At 31.9% G+C, this 22066-nt stretch overlaps 3 protein-coding genes across 4 annotated transcripts; 2 read left to right on the forward strand and 1 right to left on the reverse strand.

Moving 5' to 3' along the window:
• The first annotated feature begins 492 nt into the window (after nucleotides 1–492).
• Nucleotides 493–4826, forward strand: LOC113852391. The gene is made up of 3 exons (XM_027482613.1): nucleotides 493–2249; nucleotides 2871–3292; nucleotides 3919–4826. The coding sequence occupies exons 1-3, from the start codon at nucleotides 1397–1399 to the stop codon at nucleotides 4654–4656; spliced, it is 2013 nt and encodes a 670-aa protein (XP_027338414.1). The 5' UTR covers nucleotides 493–1396; the 3' UTR covers nucleotides 4657–4826.
• A 6711-nt stretch (nucleotides 4827–11537) lies between these two features.
• LOC113851949 (serine/threonine-protein phosphatase 7 long form homolog) lies at nucleotides 11538–13899 on the reverse strand. The gene is made up of 4 exons (XM_027482222.1): nucleotides 13061–13899; nucleotides 12405–12786; nucleotides 12083–12331; nucleotides 11538–11996 (listed from the first exon to the last, which is right to left on the reverse strand). Exons 1-4 carry the CDS (start codon nucleotides 13897–13899, stop codon nucleotides 11538–11540), a joined length of 1929 nt encoding a protein of 642 aa, XP_027338023.1.
• Nucleotides 13900–18657: 4758 nt separating this feature from the next.
• Nucleotides 18658–21250, forward strand: LOC113870133 (histone-lysine N-methyltransferase ATXR6-like). 2 transcript variants are annotated; one of them, XM_027506740.1, is made up of 6 exons: nucleotides 18658–18959; nucleotides 19035–19115; nucleotides 19201–19430; nucleotides 20413–20513; nucleotides 20602–20814; nucleotides 20896–21250. In XM_027506740.1, the coding sequence occupies exons 1-6, from the start codon at nucleotides 18737–18739 to the stop codon at nucleotides 21053–21055; spliced, it is 1008 nt and encodes a 335-aa protein (XP_027362541.1). In that variant the 5' UTR covers nucleotides 18658–18736; the 3' UTR covers nucleotides 21056–21250. The 2 variants fall into 2 exon arrangements, with proteins under 2 accessions (XP_027362541.1, XP_027362536.1); XM_027506735.1 differs by having other exon boundaries at nucleotides 18721–19115; nucleotides 20896–21057.
• The last annotated feature ends 816 nt before the right edge of the window (nucleotides 21251–22066 follow it).

The raw sequence follows: 22066 nt of genomic DNA on the forward strand, positions 1-22066 counted from the left end.
AAAAAGCTTATAACAAATAATAGGTCATGTTTAAGTTTTAAAATTATTAGATAGGTAAGACTTGTTTATACAAAATCAAGTTTATTTTCATCCCTACTAATAAAATGTGACATATTAATAAATAATTAAATGTGTTAAATATGTTAGTTTAATTCTTACTCATGTATACAAAATCTTTATAATATGTTTTAAAAAGATTTAATTTTTAGTTAAAAATATTATTTGTGAGGCAAATAAAAAGTTGACTAAAAAATGAAAAATGAAAGCCGGGATAGAGAAAACATAGTGAGACACTTTCCTTCTTTATTACGGTTATTATTCCTTCTCTTAATTTTTCTTAGACAAGTGGCAATGGCAATGGCAATGGCAATGTGGAATTGTGGATGAGACTCCAGTGAACCCTATAAAATCTGGAGAGAGAAAGAGACAGAGATAATAATAATAATAATAATAATAACAATATATATATTAAAAAAAAACAGCGTCCAAATTTCTCTGCGGATAAATAAATGTTTATTTATTATGTTGCGAAATGTTATTAGGCATAAGCGACCAGTGCTTTCCTTTCGTGAGAACATGTTGTGTTTGTTCCGTAGAGATAACGGTGTAGCGTGTCTCGTTCTTTATGTTTCGACGTTTCCAACCTGCGAGATTCGACAATATTTCATGTCTTAGATTTCATTTCACGAGCTAGGAATTTAAAAGAAAGAAAGAAAGAAAGAAAATTCTTCTCTCTTTTATCCAATGCCAGAAAACTAGCAGCAACAAAGGCCGTGTTCATTTGTTATTGTTATAAATTGTGGGGCATTTGCTTCGATTGTATTTTTTGGCCAAAACGGATTTTGAAGTGAAGAGGCTACTTTTAAGGGGATATAGCTTCTGGTTTCTGTTGCTCAAATGTTTTGTTTTGTTTTTCGTTTTTTGAATTGCGTGTTTCTCTCTGGAAAATTTTCATTGGGTGGTGGTTGTCTCTGGCATTTGAAAGTTGGTAGAAAGTTATGAATTTTCCCTTTTGATTATTTCTTCTTGTTCCCTTTCTTTGGGCATTTTTATTTGTTTATTTGCCTAGTTTTGTGTTTTCAAGTATTGTTGGTTAATGGTTCACATTGCTTGAACTTGGAGAGTGGTTTCTTATGGTTAGAGTAGTGAATGGTGGGGGCTTGGTTTGATTAAGGAGGAGAATATGAGTTTTGTCAATCAGGGATTGTGGTATTGTTGTTTAGTATGAAGTGATTTTGAGCTGTTGATTATTTAGTTTGTTATTACAAGAACAGTCGAAGGGGATTTCTCTAATTCATGGAAAGTTCTTCCCTTGGCTGTTTGGTGCTAATTATTGAAAGAAAGATAGTGAATTGTACTGTGGAGTTGGGGTAGTGGCTGTGGCAGGGAGGGTGAAATGGATTTGTGGGTTGTTGCAGCAGCCGCTGGAGCTGGGTGTTTAGCTAAATATTGGAACAGGAACTCAAAAAGTGGCAACAGCACTTGCCTTTCCGCTTTAGAGAATTCATGTTTTGAGAATCCTGAGTCCCCGAGCAGCCCCTTTCCCTTCTCCAAACAAGCACGAAGAGATGTTTATTCAGATGTGAAGTCCTCAGATCTGAACACACCTGGTACTCTTTTGACAGGAGAAGTAGCTTCTAACAAAGGGCTTAATAGTGAACAAATAAGACACTTCCGTAATTATAACAAGCTTGATGTCCTATCTATATTGAACTTAGCAGTGTCTTTAGCACCGTATGATGATAAGTTTAAGGATGTTAAAGATGGACATATGCCAGGCTCTTCTGATATTGTTGGCAATTGTGGTTTCTTTCTTCCCGATTCTTCTGTTGAAGTGGTTCCTATTCGTAACTCTTCTGGTCATAAAACCTTTCTCAAGACGAAGCGTTTGTCTGGGCGTGTTAGTAGACGTTTAAGTTCCTTAGAAAGTTGCTGCATGGCTCAGCTATACAAGGAGCATGCTGAAACAGAATACGTCTTTAGTTCTTTTTCGTCCCCATCCACAACTACAAGATCATTTCTTGTAAGCAATGGAAGCCAAATAATCAACAGACCAAATAATAATTTGTTCAGTGCATCATTTGGAAGCAAGGAACATAAGTTGCATAAAGAAGCTAGTCAAGTAAAGGACGAAAATGTATTTGGCGTTCCTTCCTTACAGATGAAATTTAATGCAGTCATCGGAGGACGTCGAAGATTGAGCTCTTCTGATGATGCGTTGAGTGAAAAACTCTTCCATACTCAATGTGGTATATTTCTTGATTTAAACAACTTCTCTTTAGCTTGTGCTCTGTAGCAAATGTTTGTTTTATGTATTAGTTGCTCATGCTTATGTTTATAACTTTTTCTTTTGTGGTAGGAATAGCACAATTGTTACTCTTCAGGAAATTTTATGTCTTCCAATATGATATTATACAGTTTTGTATACTTCTCTCAGCCTTCTATTTTTAATTACAGTCTCCTCCTGTATTGTGAGAAGAAAAATTGTAAAGGAATTTTGAGATATTTGATATTTCTATGCAATTCACTAGTCTCGGAGATAGAAACATACAGATTACAAGTTAATTGAAAATCGGATGGCTTTTTGAACTAGTTTAAAGTTCTTACATATTGGAGGGATATTTTAGCTCTTAGTTTCTCTATTCATGATGATATTGAAGCACACTGTAGAGAATCTGATCTTTTAATGTGTTGATCAAGCCTAGCTTACTAACCCAAAAATATCAACTGCATCCGCAACTGCAAATATTGATTTTTGAAATGAATTAAGTTGCTATTTATTTTATTTTTGGACATCATGTCTCAGGAACTTGATTTGTGTCTTGTTTTACATCAATTCCTACATTTTTTAACACGTCCATATTCATCAGATACAACATTTCTCTTCATTCTTGGGATTTCTTTTGGGATGATAACTTCCATCATGGCAAATGAAAGAGAAATAGACAAGTTAAGAGAGTTGTTGAAGCAGACAGAAAACTTGGTTCAAGATTTACAAGAGGAACTTGAAATGAAAGATTCACTGACTGTGAAGGAGATACATAATGAAAATTATGGTTCACAGGATGCATGTGATCATTTCTCTTATGAGAAGGAGCTGAATGAATTTTCCCCTGAAAAACATATGGATAACTCACCAAGAATTGACTCCCAAGAATCATATGATCAGAAGGTAGAACAGAGTTCAGAATCCATGAGCAAAATTGAAGCTGAGCTTGAAGCTGAACTTGAGAGATTGGGGTTGGACATGAATGCATCAAGCCTAGAAAAAAAATTATCCGAGCTTGTTGAGGTAAGAATAAATGTTTTTCTTCACTTTTTCTAGCAATTGAATGTTCCTCTTTGGGACAAATCATTGTCTTGAAATTCATCAGTTTGGTGTATTTTATTGTTAGTTTTTCCATGTGTGCACCTCCTAGTTGAGTTTTTCTCATCCTCGACGGTAGTGGAAATAACAAAAAATAGAATGGAGATGGCCCCTCCTGATTTATGTGCCTTAAAGACATATTATATTGCTGAACTCCTTCCTGTTTTCAGCTTTATGGAGTATAACCTTGATCTGTAACATGAATGACAAATGCAAGGAGCTTCCACTTTTCTGATTTAAGCTGCAGCAGAGGTTTCTAATTCATATGACTAATTTATTCTACTAGAAATCAGCATTGTATCAGTAACTGAAAATTCCTAGCTACTGATTTGCATTGGTGTGTTGAGTAACAAAACAAGAAATCCTTGCATGGTGTAGACATTGGTTTTAGCTTCCTTTGCCCAAATTTATATGCCTTGTTTCTCTTGAAAGTTCCAATGCATTTTATTTTGCAAGTATTAAATCCTATATTTTGCTCCATTGCTTTTCTGGTTGAAGTTAAGGGTTCTTAAATGGGTTCATGGTTGTTAATGGTGCACAAATTCTTGCAGCTTGACCCAGAGTTTGTAGCAGATTTTGCTCAAGGTGATTTAAGAGCTGACAGGATCGGTGGCAATGATTTTGTCCCTCTAAAATCAAATGATGATGCCAGTGACCCAACACCTCTACCTGGTAACTATGCAGTTTTGCCTCATGAGCTGAGTTTGCGTTTGCATGAAGTTAAACAATCCCAACTTGAGCAACGCGTGAAGGAACTTGAGATTGCACTTGAAAGCAGCCAAAGGAAAGTACGACTTTTGGAATTGGATCAGGAGGGTCATTTCGAAAAGGTATCTTCCTTTACCAAAGGAAATGAAGACTGGGATCCTATGTCCCAGCCCTTAGTTCTCAATTTATCAGGTGAAGCTCTCGATGCATACAATGAGGCCTATGAAGAATTAATAAAGATAAATGACTCTGAAGAAAATTCACCCTCAGAGATCTATGATAGTGGTGACCACAAAGAAGGTTCACATTCACAAGATTGGCATGCATTTGAGGTTCAACACGGAGGAGCAAATGGTGCCGCAACTTATCCTGCAAGTGAGCTCTCTTTTAGCAAGGTGACCATGTTGGAAGGGAATTCTAGCATTTGTGAATTAGATGGTACTGAAGTTGAAAGTTGTGGTTTTGATGGTGAGGTAGAACAGCAATTGATAAGGCAAATCGTTGAAATGACCAAGAAAGGTTCTCCAGTTTTTAAATATGCAGAGAGGATATTGTATTCTATGGATGAAGACCAACATTGATATCAAATAGTTTAATTCATGTAGGAATAGAATAGAGTAATATTTGTTAGTATTGTAAACCTTCCTTTGTTTTGACCTTATTTTTAGACCGTATTCCTACATGGCCCTTCTTCCCCTGAATTCCTTGCCTCTAAGTGAAAAATCAAGTCTACTAGCTAATTTCTGTGACTCAAGTTTCAGTGGCCTATAATGAGACTAGAGCATGTGTTCAATATCACAGACATCAAAAAATAAAAATAAAAATAAAAATCACGGATTTACTAACCTAGTAACTTAACAAGGTTTTAGTTTTTAATAAATTTAGTGTTTTTTATTTGATTTTTTCTTTTTAATATTTTTCAATCTAATCATTCAAATTATTATTATTTTGATTTGTTTGTCATTAATTGCATAATATATTTTAGATTTTTAAATAAAATTTAAATTATAAGATTAGAGATTTTGAAATTGGGATTTAAGAGTACAAAGATACGTACTTCATTATCCTTATCAACTTAAAAAAATTATTTGGAAAACAATTAAAACAGGAGATTAAATGAGAAAGCTATAAACATTACTTAAGCTTAACTTTATTTTTTTTGTGACGATAAAAAATTAATATATTTTAATTTGCACTCCTTATCATATAATTTGAAATGAATTTATATTGAAGTTAGATTTAGTATATTTTTAAATAATATACATTTTTTTATTTATCTTTAACTTAATCTATATGTTCCGTTAAATCTAATATTTTAAATTTATTTATTTATATCTATTAATAAAATAATTAAAAAATAAGCATATGTATTTTATTATTATAAATTTATATGAATGATAATTTTATAAACTAATTTATTTTTCAATAAATATTTATAATTTTTTTAATTATTTTTAAATAAAATTATTTTATAAAAAATATAAACTATCTCGTGCAATGCACGTGCAGATTTAATAAATTATTTATTACAATTATTTTTAAAAAAAATTTAGCATGACTAATAATTTTGTTAGATCATAAAAAGATTTTTTATTTTAAAATTAATAAATTTTATACTATTTAATTTCATTTTTATGTTCTTTTAATCTATTATTTTAATTATTATTTTTTATATTTATGTAATGATCAACAATAAAATTTAAAAATTAAGAATATGCAATATAATAATCAATTTATATCTATGTTAATTTTTAAAATTAATTTATTTTTCTTTACAATAAAAATTTAAAAATTAATATAATTTTATTTATACTTATAATTATATAATTTTTAATGTAAAATCATATTTAATATTAGTTTTTTAAAAAGACAAGGATAAAATATACATTTTCTTTATTTATGTTTAACTTAACCTACATATTCTTTTTAGTTTAACATTTTTATTTTATTTATTTAGTTTTATCTATTAAATAATAACTAAAGTAATTAAAAATATGCATTTTATTATTATAAATTTATATGTACAACAATTTTATTAATTAATTTTTTAAAATAAATAAAAAATATAAAAAATTATATTATAAGTTTTCTTTATATTATAATTTTTAATATTCATTATTTTTTTAATTATTTTTAAACAAAATAGTTAAATATAAAAATATAAATAAACTTGTGTAAAACATGTACATGTTTACTAATTTTGAAGTGATTTATGCTAAAATTTATTTTATTTTTTGACATATGTTTAATGAATTAAATACTTTTTATTAATTAGTTTCAAAATTAATAATCAATCAATTTCATTCAATCTGGATTGTGATGAATTTGAATTCTCTCTCATTTACACAAGAACTAGATGTTTAGTTTTTTTTTTCTTAAACAAACTTTTTAATTTTCGCTTAAGCGCACAAAAGTTTAATTTAAATGACAATTCATATTAACTTAAGTGAATGTTAAAGCCAACATAGAATGGTAGTAGTGACCCTTGCTTAAGCTAATATCCCTTTAAATGACTATTAAAATTGTTAAGCAAATATTGGACAGAGAATACTATATTTCAAATATCTTTACTCACTTAAGCAAGATACTTTCTGCTTCGCTTAAGTGACCCTAATTTTCTTAAATAAATTGTAATTTTTTAAAGCAAAAATTGGACACAACACCTTATTTCAAAGATCCTCCATTTACTTAAGTAGCTTAAGTTGTCATGACCTTTTTTTATAAGGAACCGAGAACATTATTTCTACACTATTTACTTATTTAAGATAGATATATAATAGACAATATAAGTAAAAAATTCACTTCTCATTTAAAATAAAACAAAGTTCCTTACAACAAATATCTAACAAAACAACATAATATCACATTTAGTTCATAATACTCAAAATACACAAAATTATACTACATAACTCCTTCTATATGAGATCCCAAATATAAGGAAAAACACTTTAATGCAAAATTACTCAACTCCAACCTTCTAACACTTCTCTACTACAACACCTGCTACATTTGCTCACGTACCACCGCACGATCATCGTAGTATACACGCACACAACAACAAAGACATAAATGTAAAGGTGAGCTTACAAAAGAAAAATCATATATAGAGAGCCAAATATTACTCACAGCGATAGTCTCATGCATTCCCAGTCTATCTAATGCACAACATGAAAATGATTCCAACTAGTTTCACAACCTAAGTAATCCAGAAAAAATCGAGTCGGTTCGAGAGCGACCCATTCCGATATTTGGATCCAGACCGCACAGCACAATACAGCTTAACATGCTCTATCGTTACATGTCTATCCACCTAAACGTGTAACTCGACTCTGTAATGATGCAAGACATATATCTCAGCATGATGCAAGACATATATCTCAGCATGATGCAGCATAGACAAAGTCATATTCTCAACAACTCATCTAAAACAGTTCATAATATTTCAGTCAAATCTCAATTTTTAAATCAATTAACAATAGTTATAGCATAGAAAATAACTTTTATCCAAGAGATCTGACAAAATATCTCAAAACTTCTTGTAATAACATACCAAATTATTCTAAACATTGTTTAATAGTTAAGGTAAGCTCCCCTTACCTTAGAATAACGATTCACACCAGATCTACCAAATATTACTTATTTTATGGCAAGATCCACTGAATATTTAGCTCTATAATGAGGGTTTTTTGCCTGTATAGGGTTTAATCCAAAACATTTTATCCGTATGGGGTTATTTGATAAGAAATTCCCTGTGTAGGGTGATTGTGTGAGTGTCATCAAAACTACTGGCGACACATGATCAAGTATCGGCTGAAAGAATGCCGACACAGGTGTCAGACCCGACTACTAAGAGCGGTTGTAACGGAACCGCTCTCTAAAACGACTTTTGAGAGCGGTTCGAATTGAACTGCTCTCTAAAACTGACTTTTGAGAGCGGTTCGACCTGAACCGCTCTCTAAAACGGACTTTTGAGAGCGGTTCAATTCGAACCGCTCTCAAAAGTCATGTGTGTCGGTTTAATTATGCGACACTTGTGTATCGGCTGAAAGAATGCCGACACTATCTTCCTAATATATAGAGGCTTACGTCGAGTATTCTGCTGCTGCATTTCGCAATTGTGAGGAGAGGGGACGCAATTGTGAGCTTTTCTGCTGGAAAAAAAAAGGTTAAAATGTTATTAATTTATTGTTTTAAATTTTTTTATTATTGTAAATAAATTTGAATTAATAATTTTACTATTATTATAAATAAATAAAAATATTTGTAGTAATAAATTTAATTTATTTAATGTTAATATAATATTATTGAAAATATAAATGTAAAAATATATTATTTTAATGTTGTGGTAATTATTTTTGTTACTATTTGTTTAGGTAAACTTTTTTAATAATTTTGGTTGTATTTTTTAATTTGATACACAGGATGACTAAAATTGTGGTTATTTTATACTGGAATGGAAGAGTGTACGAAGGAAATGAGGGTATCATATTTGAAGGGAATAAGAAAATGATTAAAATAGAACGTGGAATTACTTTTGAGATGTTGAAAAAAAAAATACATACAAAATTGAAATTGTGCAATAGTAATGTAATTTCTAGACTAATTTCACGAATTTTAGTTGATTCAAGGAGTGAAAATTACACAATTTTAGATGTATGTGATGATGAAGACATTGACTGTATGATAAGTGCTTGTGAAGAACGACATGAAAGAGTAGTTGAGTTATATGTGGATATTGCGGTTGGTGAAACTTCTCATATAGGTGAAAGTTTGTTATGTTTAAATGTATCACTTCCAACTGTGTCTGTTAGTGACAATGAAGAAGAGTATGCAATTGGAGGAGGTAATGTATAATATTTATTTCAATTATATGATGTTTAAAATTTTATAATTTGTTAATAAATATTTGCTGCTGCATCTACAGATGACGAAGATGAGTACGATGATGACTATGAAGATGAAGGAGAAATTCCTTTAGATAGTTTTTCTGATACTGATTTGGAAGATGGCTTCGATTCAATGATGACAGTTCCAAACACTGAAAGAAATAACATTATGCAAGGACAATCTGCAGGTACAATTTTATATAATACAATAATTGTTAAATATTTTTAACTAACATTTGTTGAGTTTAATACAGATTCTATAACACCTTTTTGGAACATAAGTTCACACTACACTACTATTAATTGGGAACATCCTGATCAAGAATTGGATTTTTCGGAGTTGCATTCGTCACAATTATGGGTACAAGGAGATGCATTATATGTTGGACAACTATTTGACTCTAAAGAGGAGGTAAAGATGGCGATAAAACATTATGCAATGAAGAAACATCAAACATTTTTTGTGGTTGAGTCAAAAGCATCAACTCATTTTGTCAAGTGTGTGAATCATATTTCCGGGTGTCCTTGGAAAGTAAGAGCATTGCTACCCAAAAATTCAAATAAGTGGAAAATTACGGGATGGGGTGGTATGCATACCTGCATTAATACTATGATTTCTCAAGACCACAAAAAGTTAGATTCAAATTTTATTTGTTCATGCATTATTGGTACGTGAAACTCAATTGAGATTATATTTATTTGTGTATTTAAAATTATTTGGATATGATCATTAGCTGAGATGTATTGTTTAATTTTATTGACAGGTATGGTCAAAGAAGAACCTTCTGTTCCCGTTTCATTAATCCAAGAGAGAATAAGTGGCCAATTTGGGTATTCAGTTTCATACAAAAAAGCATGGAAAGCAAAACAAAAAGCAATTGTGACAATATTTGGTGATTGGGATGAATCTTATGCAACATTACTAAGATGGTTAGAATACATGCAATTACATGCTCCAGGGTCAGTTTACAAAATTGAGACCAATGATTATGTGAGAGGTAATGTAATGGATAATAGATTCAGAGTCTTTCATCGAGTATTTTGGTCGTTTAGGCAATGTCGTGAAGCCTTGAAGTTTTGCAAGCCTATAATACAAGTAGACGGTACCTTTTTGTATGGTAAGTATAAGCAAACATTGCTTATTGGTACAACTCAAGATGGCAATAACAGTGTGCTTCCTATAGCATTTGCCATTGTTGAAGGAGAAACATTATCAACATGGGAATGGTTCTTAGCCATGATCCGTCTAAATGTTACTGATAAAACTGGAATTTGTTTAATATCTGATCGCCATCAAAGTATTAAAAGTGCTGTGTCTAATCCACATATTGGGTGGCAACCTCCTAATGCTTACCATGTTTATTGCATTCGTCACATTGCAAGCAATTTTAATAGAAGATTCAAAAATTCCGCAATGAAGAGTATGCTTATGAAATTAGGTAAGTATGTTATCACTATTACATTTTACATTATCTATGAATATATATTTATTTTTCACCATTAACTGTATAACTTATTTAAATGTAGCGTATACACCTTGCAAGCAAAGATTTGAAGCTGGTCTTAATAAATTTCGTTCACATTCTCCTGAAGTTCAAACATGGATTGACAACATATCAAAGGAAAAGTGGAGCTTGGCTTATGATCATGAAGGGTGGCGTTATGGTCACATGACGACTAATTTGTCTGAGTCAGTGAATAAAGTTTTAAAAGGGGCAAGAAATCTCCCAATTACTGCCCTTGTGAAAGCAACCTATAGTAGATTGGTCGAATATTTTGTCAAACGGGGTGAAAGCGCAATCAATGACATGAACAATGGTAAAAGGTATTGTCGTAAATTAATTGAAGCTATAGAAAAAAATCAAGAAGAAGCATCTTCGCATCAGGTTCGTCGTTACGACATACAAAGTACAAGGTTCGAGATTGAAGAGGCTTTTAATCCAATGACACAAAGTGGGGGTCATAAGTGGAGTGTGATATTATCTACACGTGAATGTGAATGTGGCAAATTTCAGGCATACCGATACCCTTGTTCACATGTCATAGCCGCTTGTGTTACTGTAAGTATAGACTTTTGGCAGTATGTTGATCCTGTATATACTCTGCAGTATGTTGTGAACGCATACTCATCTCAGTGGTGGCCGCTTGGAAATGAAGCAAACATTTTACAAAATGATGAATGGAAGTTGTTGCCTGATCAAGATAGAGCACGAGGTAAAGGAAGACCAAAGGCTTGTAGAATTAGAAATGAAATGGATTGGGTTGAGTCACAACCGCGACAACGATGTAGGTTATGTCGACAACCAGGTCATAATCAATGTCATTGTACTCAACAAAGCAATGCTAACATTAATCATGACTAGTTTCGTATGATTGTAAAAAGTGTGCTAGATTTTATTAATGTATGTTGTCTTATTGTGGTATGTTGTCTTATTAATGTATGTTGTTTGATTAATCTTGTTTGATGTCGAATGTGTAGAATGTGGCAAATTATAAATGAGTCGTGCATTTAAACAAAAGCAAAAATTCATTAAACAAACAAATAAAGTTTTCAAATACAGTATCATAACATAGTCTCAATCAGAATTCAATGACTGCTCGTGAGGTCCCTCCTCATGAGGTGTGAGAATGCACTGTCGACGACGATCTTGCGCTCCACGGTGAGGGTTACGTCTCACATCAGCTCCTGCTGCATCTGAGGCTGCAATGAATTCAGCATTAAGATCAATTCCACGGTCATGCCCAGGTACCAATGATGTTGTTTGCTCACTACATCCACTTTGATGAGTGCCTACACCGGGTGCACTCGGTGTGAAAAACATAGGCTCATATGGAGGAGGTGTCATGAAAAGGCTAGCGTCAGGAACATAAAATTCACCGCTAAAAAATGGAGATGCAGGAGGGACGTTTGATTGCTGTGATGAGTGAACATAAGATGACTGTGTCCATTGTGATTGTTGAAACGGAAAAGGTGGTGGGACAAAATAAACACCATCTCCTCGTTCGGGCAAAGGGGGCAATGTAAAATCTGTGGCCTGCAATTTTAAACACATAAGTATGTTCAAATGAAACATGTTATAATTTAAGTAAAATGACCCAATGAAGCATAAGGTAACAATACCTGAAATGACGTTCGTCGACGTTGCAAACCTTTGCCTTCCCGACGTTGTTCACCAATACCAATGTCAATCTGAGGCTCATCTAGATTTCCACTCTGGATAGGAGGATCACATGAGGATGAAGGCTCTAAGATACGTTCCTGCTCATTTTGCAAGGCTAACATCGTCTCACACAAATCCTTCATCTCCTCAAATGAAAATGTGTCCCTCCCATCATTACACAAGTAATAGGCCCTCTCATGAGCATCTCCCTGCATAACCATTACATTCAGATTAGATTCTATTAAACAAACAAAATCGTTTACTAGAACGATCTATACGTACAAGTAATGCAAACACTGCAGCATCTCTGCTCATCCACCATCTAGTATGAGTATGGTACCACCGCATGTATTTAGAGTTCGAACTCAGTAGACCAATTTGTGGTTCATTACTCACAACCCAATCTAATCTCCTGTCCCAATGCTCTAGTACGCACCTAAACTTTGACTCCCAATTGTCAGCAGTCTTCCCTTTAAGAGTAATGTCATGTAGCTGGTCTGGCTGATAAGGAGCATGAGGAATATGTTGTACCATCCCAAATTGACGCATGGTACGATCGGGCTGGTGCCATTCACATATTTGGAAACAAATAAGCGGCACAATAGCTCTCCATATATGCATGCCCTCAGTGCATATGGCAGGCAAAGTATGCATCAAATCTATACTATATGGTTGCCACACAAATTGCAAGTGTACAAAATATTATTGTAATTATTCATAATTATTAATTAATGATAACATATATCATAAATAAATAACGCATACCTGATCACGTTTCAAATGATCAAATTTGAACCTAAAGTAAGCTAGATCCTTTCTCCCCTTCTTAAAATTTTGAAATCTTAACCACCTATAAAAACATAAATATTAGCATGACTGTTTGTAATAAAATACTGTTGTGTAAATATTGAATGAAAGTTTTAATATTATAGACATACCGTGCACCATAAGGAAGATCATTCTGTGTGTAAGGGGGATCACCCGGAGATAGAAATGGGAACCTATCCCACGCCCACAGCATCACAAGTGGAGTCAATCCTCCAATACCAGACCGATCAATATTCGTGGACATGCATAACTCTCTGTATAGGAAGGCTAACGCTGCACTTCCCCAACTATATTGTCCAGTTATCTCTAAATCCTCAAGTAAAGGAAGGTACCTAACTGGGACCCTGCTACTAGAATGATCAGCTAACATAAACCCACCAATAAGTCTCAAAATATATGCTCTTGCAAAGCGAGTTAGCTGAATGGGATTTTGGTTGTGCAACCCAACATGGGAAAAATGCTCATCCAACCAAGTAAGTTTCAAGCTGCTCCCCATAAATGCAGAATTAGGTGGTCTAATTCCCAATAAATCTTCAACAATTTGTGCCCTGTCACCTCCTGTAGGGGCAATAACTGGTCTTCCATCAATACGAAGACCCATCTGAATAACAATGTCTTGAAGAGTAATAGCACACTTTCCAGGAGGCATGTGAAATGTATGGGTCTCTGGCCTCCATCTTTCTACTAACGCTGTAATCAATTGGCGGTCAATAGGAATACTAGCCAACTGTGCTACTCCAGCAAATCCTGCTACTGTCAAATGAGGAATAATCCCTACTGGTACTCCCTCCATGCCAGCATGTATGAAATGACCTCTTCTCACTCTCAATATTGGGTGTTCACGACCATCCCAAATATGCTCTGAAACATGAATAGACTGATAGCACAGTAATGAACCATCCTCGGGGCCAGGATTTAACACCCTACTACGAGACGAAGATGATGCCATCTAAAATCTATATAAACAAGTAAACTATTTACTTCAAATTTATAATATAAGCAACCAAATTTAATAAAAATAATATCATTTTAGTATTAAACAATTTGTACCTTCAAATAATATTTTTCTAATTATATTTTTTTGTTATTTTAAGATAATAATATTTGTATAACAATAATAATATCATCATCATTTTTACTTTTAAATACAGTTTTCTACATAAATAAAACGAAAAATTAATTTTAATTTAATTATTTTCCTATTTTTCTCTTTCCCTTTTTTAATTTTTTTACATGCATAAAATTGTAATTTATTATTATTGATTAAAATCATTTAAATAACTACAAACTTTTTAAAATATTCAAATGTCTAAATTAATATTGATCTAATATTTTTATTTTCAGTCATTTATATTTTAAAATAATATTTTCAATTTTATTTAACTTACATTGCTTATATATTCATCTTTATTTCACTTAATTCCTTATATTTTACTCTAATTTTTTTAAATTAATCTAATTTATAATTATTTGATGCATAACTATATTTTAATCTTTCACAATTTTAATTTATTTACTATTTCTTATTTATGTGACATAATATTTGTTGAAATATTATTACAAATTTAACAACTGTAGATTCTTATAATATAAATTTATTAATTAATATTTTTCATTCTTATTATTTCAATTTTATTTTGTTATTCATAATTTTATATTTTATTAACCTTATAATAATAATCATACATAATTTTTCCTCATATATTTATTCAATTTAATTCTTTTATATTTCTTATTTAATTATTTTTTACATAAGTAACAAGAAAATTATATATTTTAATTTAACTATTTTTTTATTTTTCTATTTTTCTATATTCCTATTTTTCTATTTTTCTATATTCCTATTTTCCTATTTTTTACATGCATAACAAAATCACTATAAATATAAATTTTTACTAACCTCTTTTTGCTAAGAAACTACACCACCGAAAGTCCCTCTCACAATACCCTGGACCACCACAGATTGCAATTCCTGGGACCAAAAACGGAAACAAGAATAAATATTTTATATTTATATCTAATATACACTATAATGTTTTTTTCTTACCTTTCAAAGCTTTAAAACTTTTGCATTCATCTGCCCTGCTTCTCCACTCCACCTCTACCTCTGCGTTTGCAGTATGTTTGCAAAAAATTTTCACCGAAGAAGATGAATAACAGAACAAAGATGGAGGGCCTGGACCAATGAGTGTGTGTCGGTCCTGAACAACCCGACACTGGTGTGAACCGCTCTCTAAAATGGACTTTTGAGAGCGGTTCATTTCGAACCGCTCTCAAAAGTCCGTTTTAGAGAGCGATTCCGTTACAACCGCTCTCTAAAATTGATTTATGAGAGCGGTTCATTTTGAACCGCTCTCAGTAGTCGGGTCTGACACCTGTGTCGGCATTCTTCCAGCCGATACTTGATCATGTGTCGCCAGAAGTTTTGACGACACTCACAAATCACCCTAGACAGGGAATTTTTTGTCAAAGAACCCCATACGGATAAAATGTTTTGGTTTTAACCTTATACAGGCAAAAAACCCCTATAATGAAGTTTCTTCTAAGATATCATTAACTATTTATAAGAAAAAGAAGAAGAAGAGAAACAAACGGTAAATCTAACTTCAAATCTATAGAAACATACTTTAAATCCTTCAGAACAGAGGTAGAATCTCATATCTGACGAGAAATCTAAGTTTAGGAAGGTTTAGTATGAGAGAAAATAGTCTGAGAGGTCCACTAGAGATAAGAAATTATTGAAGAAAGAACAAGATATTTCTTTTGTTCTTTCCATGGAAAAATAAAGAAATAGTTAATATATTCAAGATAATTATGTATTTACAAAATATCGTCTCAATTCATCCTATTTCATCAAATCCGGGATGTGATATGGTTCTGAAGGATGAACTAGACAATTCCAATAAGATTTCATTGTTGAACAAAAATTCGTCTTTTGGTTTTATTTCATCTATTCCATGACCGAAATAAGGGAGATACACATTACACCATGATTTTGAATCAGAAGAGATATTTCAAGAAATGACAGATCTATTCACTTTATCAATAACTAAGCCAAATCTAGTGTATCATAGGGAATTTACTTTTTCTATTGATTCCTCCATATTGGATCAAAAACCATTTTTGAATGAGGTATTTAACTCCAGGGATGAATTGAAAAATCAATCTTTATTAGTTCTACCTCCTTTTTTTTATGAAGAGAATGAATCTTTTTATTGAAGGATCATAAAAAAATGAGTCCTCTCTAGAACCTTTGAAAAGTGTGAAGAAGTAAAAATTTCGTGCAAAACCTTTATTTATAGGCAAAATTTTGAAAAAAAAAATTTGGCACTGTTCACGTCGGAGTTACTATTCACACCTCTTACTGTTCACACCGCCTTACTGTTTATGTAAGAATTACTATTTACTTTTTTTTTTAATTTTTAAAATAATTTCAAACTCTGTCTAAATCTATTTCAATATTAAATAATCCTTCAATTAACATTTAACAAGTACAAAATATTATAGGTTAATCAATAATAAATTTACAGGCCTAACACAAGTGAGATTGATTTCGCTCAAACGAAAGGAAAATAGGTTAAGCAAATTAAGAATGTTTAATCAAATATTGCATAAATAAATAAAAAAGCAGAAATTTTGTAATCAAATTTAAATTATGATTTTAAGGTATTTAGATAATTGCTTAATGCCAAGAGACTTCGTATAAGGTAATTTTGTTTATGCCAACACATGGATGGGAAATGCTATAGAATAAAACTTGACTTTCCTTATACATAGGTGAATCCATTTAGATCTATTAAATTGGTAGGTGTCACTTGAACATGACCAACCAATTGAGTAGATTAAGCAGAGATGTTGACGATGTATGATGAATACAGATGGAATTGAGATTTTGAGCAAGTGAATCTATTTAAGTCCATTTGTTTGATTAAATGTAATGCTCAAGTTGATTGAGTCATTCAAATGGAATTAAATAGTATCCTAATGTGAAATTTTTTTATATGTATATTATGACGTGACTTTGTTATCACAAAATATTCATGATGACTTTTTTTTTATGTGAAAATTAAAAAGAATTATGCATAAACCAAGTTATTGGAAAACTGTATTATTACTTATATCTTTGTTATTACTATTTATATTTTCAGTTATATGTAACTTTTACGTGAACAATTATATTGGTTAAAGTATTTTATATATTTTGAGAAAATCGTACAAAACACGCATGAACACGCACAGACTATTCTGATTATATATTTTTTTTGGGTTACAAGTTTTAAATCTTGCTAGTTCTTGAGAGCCTTGTTTTTTAAGATAAGAAGAGATACCCTGGAGAACTACACCGAAATAATTCTTAAAGACAATATTCTATATGCCTAAAACTAAATTGTTGATCAGCTACTTGGGTCATATTAACAACATGCATTACCCTCATCTAGGACACTAAACGTGTGAAATCACGATGTCCTTGCTACAATATCAAGGATATACTTGCTACAATCATGAAATCCTTGTTACAATCACGATATTCTTGCTACAATTTGTTCAAAACATGCCCTTTTAGGCTAGATTTGAAAACTAGTTAAGACAAGTAGAATTGATTTTCTTGTGTTATATTTTTTTGTGATTGCTATAAAATTGTGTATTTATATAGAACTAATGAGTAGAATTTCATGTTTGTAATGGAATTTAGGATAAATTTATGGCAAGGAGGATAAATTGTGTATTTATATGACTTATTTATATTTTTTTTATAAACTTAATATAAGTGATCTAATTTTAATTAATCCTTTGATTTATTGATAGAAAATAATACGAGCATAATAAGTGAAAACTTAGTTTAGGTTGCTTAAGGGATAATGAGAACCTTATAAATAGGTTTAAAATAGAAAAATTGATAATGGTCTCCAAATATACCAAATTAAAAAAAGTTTATTCTCCTCCCATCAAAAGAGAAAACATAAGCCCCATAAAAGAAATACAACAATTTAGTTGAGAAATATCATTGCACCAAAGGCTCACATTCATCTATATTTATTTCATCAAATTCTATGAATTTAGGTATTCTTTGAACACTTTTTTCTCTCAATAATTTGACATAATGTATATAATTTTATAAAGATTAAAAGAAATTTATACAAGAATTTCTTAAAGTTCAAAGGAGGATACAACCTTGACAACGTCAAGCCTAGATAAGAAAGTTGGAAATAAATTTTTTAATTTAACTATCCAAAGGAGCATTCTTTGACAAATACTTCTCAAATGATGTGAAAAATAGAAAGGAGATAAAGTTTTTGGAGCTGAAACAAGGAAGCATGTCAATTAGTGAATATGTTACCAAATTTTATACTACCTCTCATGCTAGATGACTTATATTGAAGAGTGAAAGTGTGAAGTTCAAAAACTAGACACAAACATTGATCAAGATAGTAAATAAATATAAATTTTTTGAAGAGAATTAAATGAGAGAATTTTTTAAACAAAAATATAAAAAATAATATATTATAATTTTTTAAAATATATTTTTGTATATTTAAAATATTTTTTAATTATTTTTGAATAAAATAATTTAATAAAAAATTCATTTTAACAATGTATGCTTTAAACCTCTCTTGTGAATTATTTTTAAAATTAATAATCAATCAATTTCATTGGGTGTGTATTGTGATTTCTTTTTATTTCGGCGGGAGGCAAACCCCGCGAAGGCAAATTAGGGCGCGAAGAGGCTTTACTTTATAATTATAATTCACATTACACAGTGAATGAAGGGAATAGCTTTTGCATAGATGGCTTATTCACCGAGTCGAAGAAGGACTCATGCTCCCAAATCGTGGAAAAGCCTGAACGACGACGTCTCGTGCGAGGAATGTGGGTCGGGAGATTTTCCTGCGAAGTTGCTTCTCTGCGACAAATGCGACAAAGGGTTCCACCTCTTCTGCCTCAGACCCATTCTTCCCTCTGTCCCCAAAGGGTCTTGGTTCTGTTCCTATTGCTCCCACAAGCCCAAGTGTATTCCCCCTTTCACTCTTTTCCATTTCTCAACTTCATTCTCTTTCTTATTATTAACCCTCTCCCAATTTGCAGCTTTTCCTCTCGTCCAGACCAAAATCATTGACTTCTTCCGAATTCGACGCTCCTCGGATGCTCCTCAGATATCCAATCATGGTAAGTTGAATCCCTTATAATTGAAGGTGAATTGGCTATTGAGTGATAGAAATGGATGTGGGAATTCAAATGCATGTGGTTTCAGAATCGCGGAAGAAGCGAAAACGTGGTGGTAGCTTAGTGGTGTCGAAGAAGAAGAGGAAGCTGCTTCCTTTCACACCGAGTGAGGATTCCAAACGGAGATTGGAACAGATGGCATCGCTGGCAACGGCGCTCACTGCAACTAAAACGGAATTCAGCAACGATCTTACTTATATGCCTGGAATGGCTCCGAGGTCTGCTAATTCTCCTGCTCTCGAGCATGGTGGAATGCAGGTATTTAATTAATTAATCCATTCTTGTTTTTGTCAATTCCATAAACTATTTGTGAAGAATTGTTCACAGCAAAGTTTATTTTATAATCAGAACACTTTTTGTGTTTTTCTCTAATTAAAATTGGATTTATGGGTGGACCGCAAATGTCCATATTATTGTACTTAAGAAACTGCATACGACTTCTGTTCTTATAATCAACCCTTCGAACTATAGTTAGTCAAATTATGAGAATTATTTGAAATAAGGGAAAGTGAATGAACAGAGGTATGATTTTGACTTCATTACCAGTAGTTAAATTGAGTTTCTCCCCTTTGTCAACCCGGGATAACAATATAATGCACCATTTTTTCTTCTCACTGCACTTAATTATTATAGGCTCAAACATTCGGTTTCTGACTTGCATAAAATCACAACTTTTATTCTCTTTCTCATTAAAGGATCACCAAAATGTGAATGTTTAGGTAGAGAAAGCAGGGTCAAAACATGAAAGCATATTAGAGAGAAAAATAGCCTCTGTTTTTGCGCTTTTGTTTTGTTATCTTGGAACCCAGAAGCAAAACATCTTAGGTTCCCACACTTATGTTTAATGTAGGACTTTGGTTCAACGGTATATTATAGTACTAATGGTTGATGCTTAAGAACGAAGATAAACCAAATTGGCTACAGTGTACAACGTAAATCGAATGACTCGAATCCAGTGTGAAATTATCATCGTTAGTAAATACAATGCTTCATTTTATTTTCAAATGCATTCTCCTTTTGATCTATAGTTTATTCTTCTGCACTGGTCATCATTTGGTTGTGCAATGCATCCCACTTTATCTTGTTGCCGGCGCACACAGCTTTACAAGAATTAATTTATTTCACAATTCCCAAGCCTTTTATAGAATGGTGCAACGGAAAAATAAGAATGTGCCATGTGCATTTAGCATCAGAGGGAATTTCTTCTTTCTCTTCTCTTTATCCATCTAAATTGACACAGGTCTTGTCGAAAGAAGACACGGAGACCTTAAACTTATGCAGAAGTATGATGGAAAAAGGAGCATGGCCACCCCTCATGGTTGTTTATGATCCTCTAGAAGGGTATGTATATGCAGCTGCATAAATTGGCATTGTTTTTCTCTCCGTTTGCATTGAGAAGAGGTTGAGTTTTGATTTTCTCTTTCTGCAGGTTTACTGTAGAAGCAGATAGATTCATAAAAGATTTGACAATAATAACAGAATACGTTGGAGATGTAGACTTTTTAAAGAATAGGGAAAATGATGATGGAGATAGCATAATGACACTTCTTTCAGCTTCTGATCCTTCACGAACGCTTGTTATCTGTCCAGATAAACGTAGCAACATAGCACGTTTCATTAACGGCATCAATAATCACACGCCGTAAGTTTCTTCCTTTTCAAACAATTTCTTTTCCATTGAAGTAACTAGGTTGTTTGATGAAGCCTCTTGTTTTTGGTGTAGAGAAGGGAAAAAGAAGCAGAACTTAAAATGCGTGAGGTTTGACGTGGGAGGTGAATGTCGGGTTCTTTTAATCGCTAATAGAGATATTACGAAGGGGGAAAGGTTGTACTATGATTACAATGGATACGAACACGAATATCCAACCCAACATTTTGTCTAAATGTTTCCACTTTCCATTGAATATAAACAAATAACCTTCCCAGGGAATTGTGAATTTTTCCTCTGCATAGTTGATCCCACATGTTACATGTCATTCTGGTGTCGCACATGTATCATGTTGGATGGATACTTTGCTTATGTCCTCGATTTAATCGTTCTTTTTTAATTCTTTTTGGATTATATTAATTGTGAATTTTTAAAAAATCATTATCTACCTCACTTTCCTTTATTGCCTAGACCTAACTCAAGTTAAAATGATACATTACTTCTGAATTATTTGTTTTATAGATGTATACAAATGTGACAAATGCACTAATTATTTTAACGAATGTAGAAAGATATTGTTTTATAAAGCTTGAACCAATTTATCAATAATACTTCTTTGAATCTTTTATTAAGCTAAAAAGAAAATAAGATTGTATCATTTACTATCAAAAGCTATCTAAAATGTATTTAACAAGAGATTAATTTTTTTTACAATTTTAGTTGTACTCAATAAAATTTATTTATTGTAACTTTAGTTTTAAAAATGGGTAGAATGATTGATTGAGGAGACTTTATATTTTATTAGTAATATTCTAATATTGTTAGTGAAGAGAAAGGAGTTTATTTTATTTGTAATATTTTAATACTGTATCTTTGGTCATACACGACCATACTGAGTTTGTGTTTGTTGCATAGAAAGTAAAAAAAAGAGAATTTTAAGATAAAGAGCAATTGTTAGGGTTTCTAAGCATGCAGATAGGCTAAAATAAACAGGAGTTTAGGGTTTTAGAGATTTTAGGAGTTCTTTAGAGAGAAAGGGTGTGCATAACCCTTCTTCGAGCATTTCCTGTAATACCTTAAATTTTTAACCTTGATTTCTTAAAAAATGTGAATTATTAGTCCAGGTCAACATACATCTTTAAACATATAATTGATTTAATTTTGCTTGAAATACTGAGAAATTTTTTAAAATTTAGTAAATTATTTTTCTGTCATCTTTCTTCTAGTAATATTAATTTTAATATTC

The sequence above is a fragment of the Abrus precatorius genome, unplaced genomic scaffold (genome assembly GCF_003935025.1).
Source record: "Abrus precatorius isolate BTA unplaced genomic scaffold, Abrus_2018 Scaffold10, whole genome shotgun sequence".
NCBI lineage: Eukaryota > Viridiplantae > Streptophyta > Magnoliopsida > Fabales > Fabaceae > Abrus > Abrus precatorius.

Coding starts and splice junctions, on each gene's coding strand:
- LOC113852391 (XM_027482613.1), top strand. CDS start 1,397: ATGGATTTGTGGGTTGTTGCAGCAGCCGCTGGAGCTGGGTGTTTAGCT. Junction 2,250..2,870: donor ACTCTTCCATACTCAATGTG/GTATATTTCTTG, acceptor CATATTCATCAG/ATACAACATTTCTCTTCATT. Junction 3,293..3,918: donor AATTATCCGAGCTTGTTGAG/GTAAGAATAAAT, acceptor AAATTCTTGCAG/CTTGACCCAGAGTTTGTAGC.
- LOC113851949 (XM_027482222.1), bottom strand. CDS start 13,899: ATGGCATCATCTTCGTCTCGTAGTAGGGTGTTAAATCCTGGCCCCGAG. Junction 12,332..12,404: donor CTGCAGTGTTTGCATTACTT/GTACGTATAGAT, acceptor ATGGTTATGCAG/GGAGATGCTCATGAGAGGGC. Junction 11,997..12,082: donor GTCGACGAACGTCATTTCAG/GTATTGTTACCT, acceptor TTAAAATTGCAG/GCCACAGATTTTACATTGCC.
- LOC113870133 (XM_027506735.1), top strand. CDS start 18,737: ATGGCTTATTCACCGAGTCGAAGAAGGACTCATGCTCCCAAATCGTGG. Junction 20,514..20,601: donor GTTTATGATCCTCTAGAAGG/GTATGTATATGC, acceptor CTCTTTCTGCAG/GTTTACTGTAGAAGCAGATA. Junction 20,815..20,895: donor GGCATCAATAATCACACGCC/GTAAGTTTCTTC, acceptor TTTTTGGTGTAG/AGAAGGGAAAAAGAAGCAGA.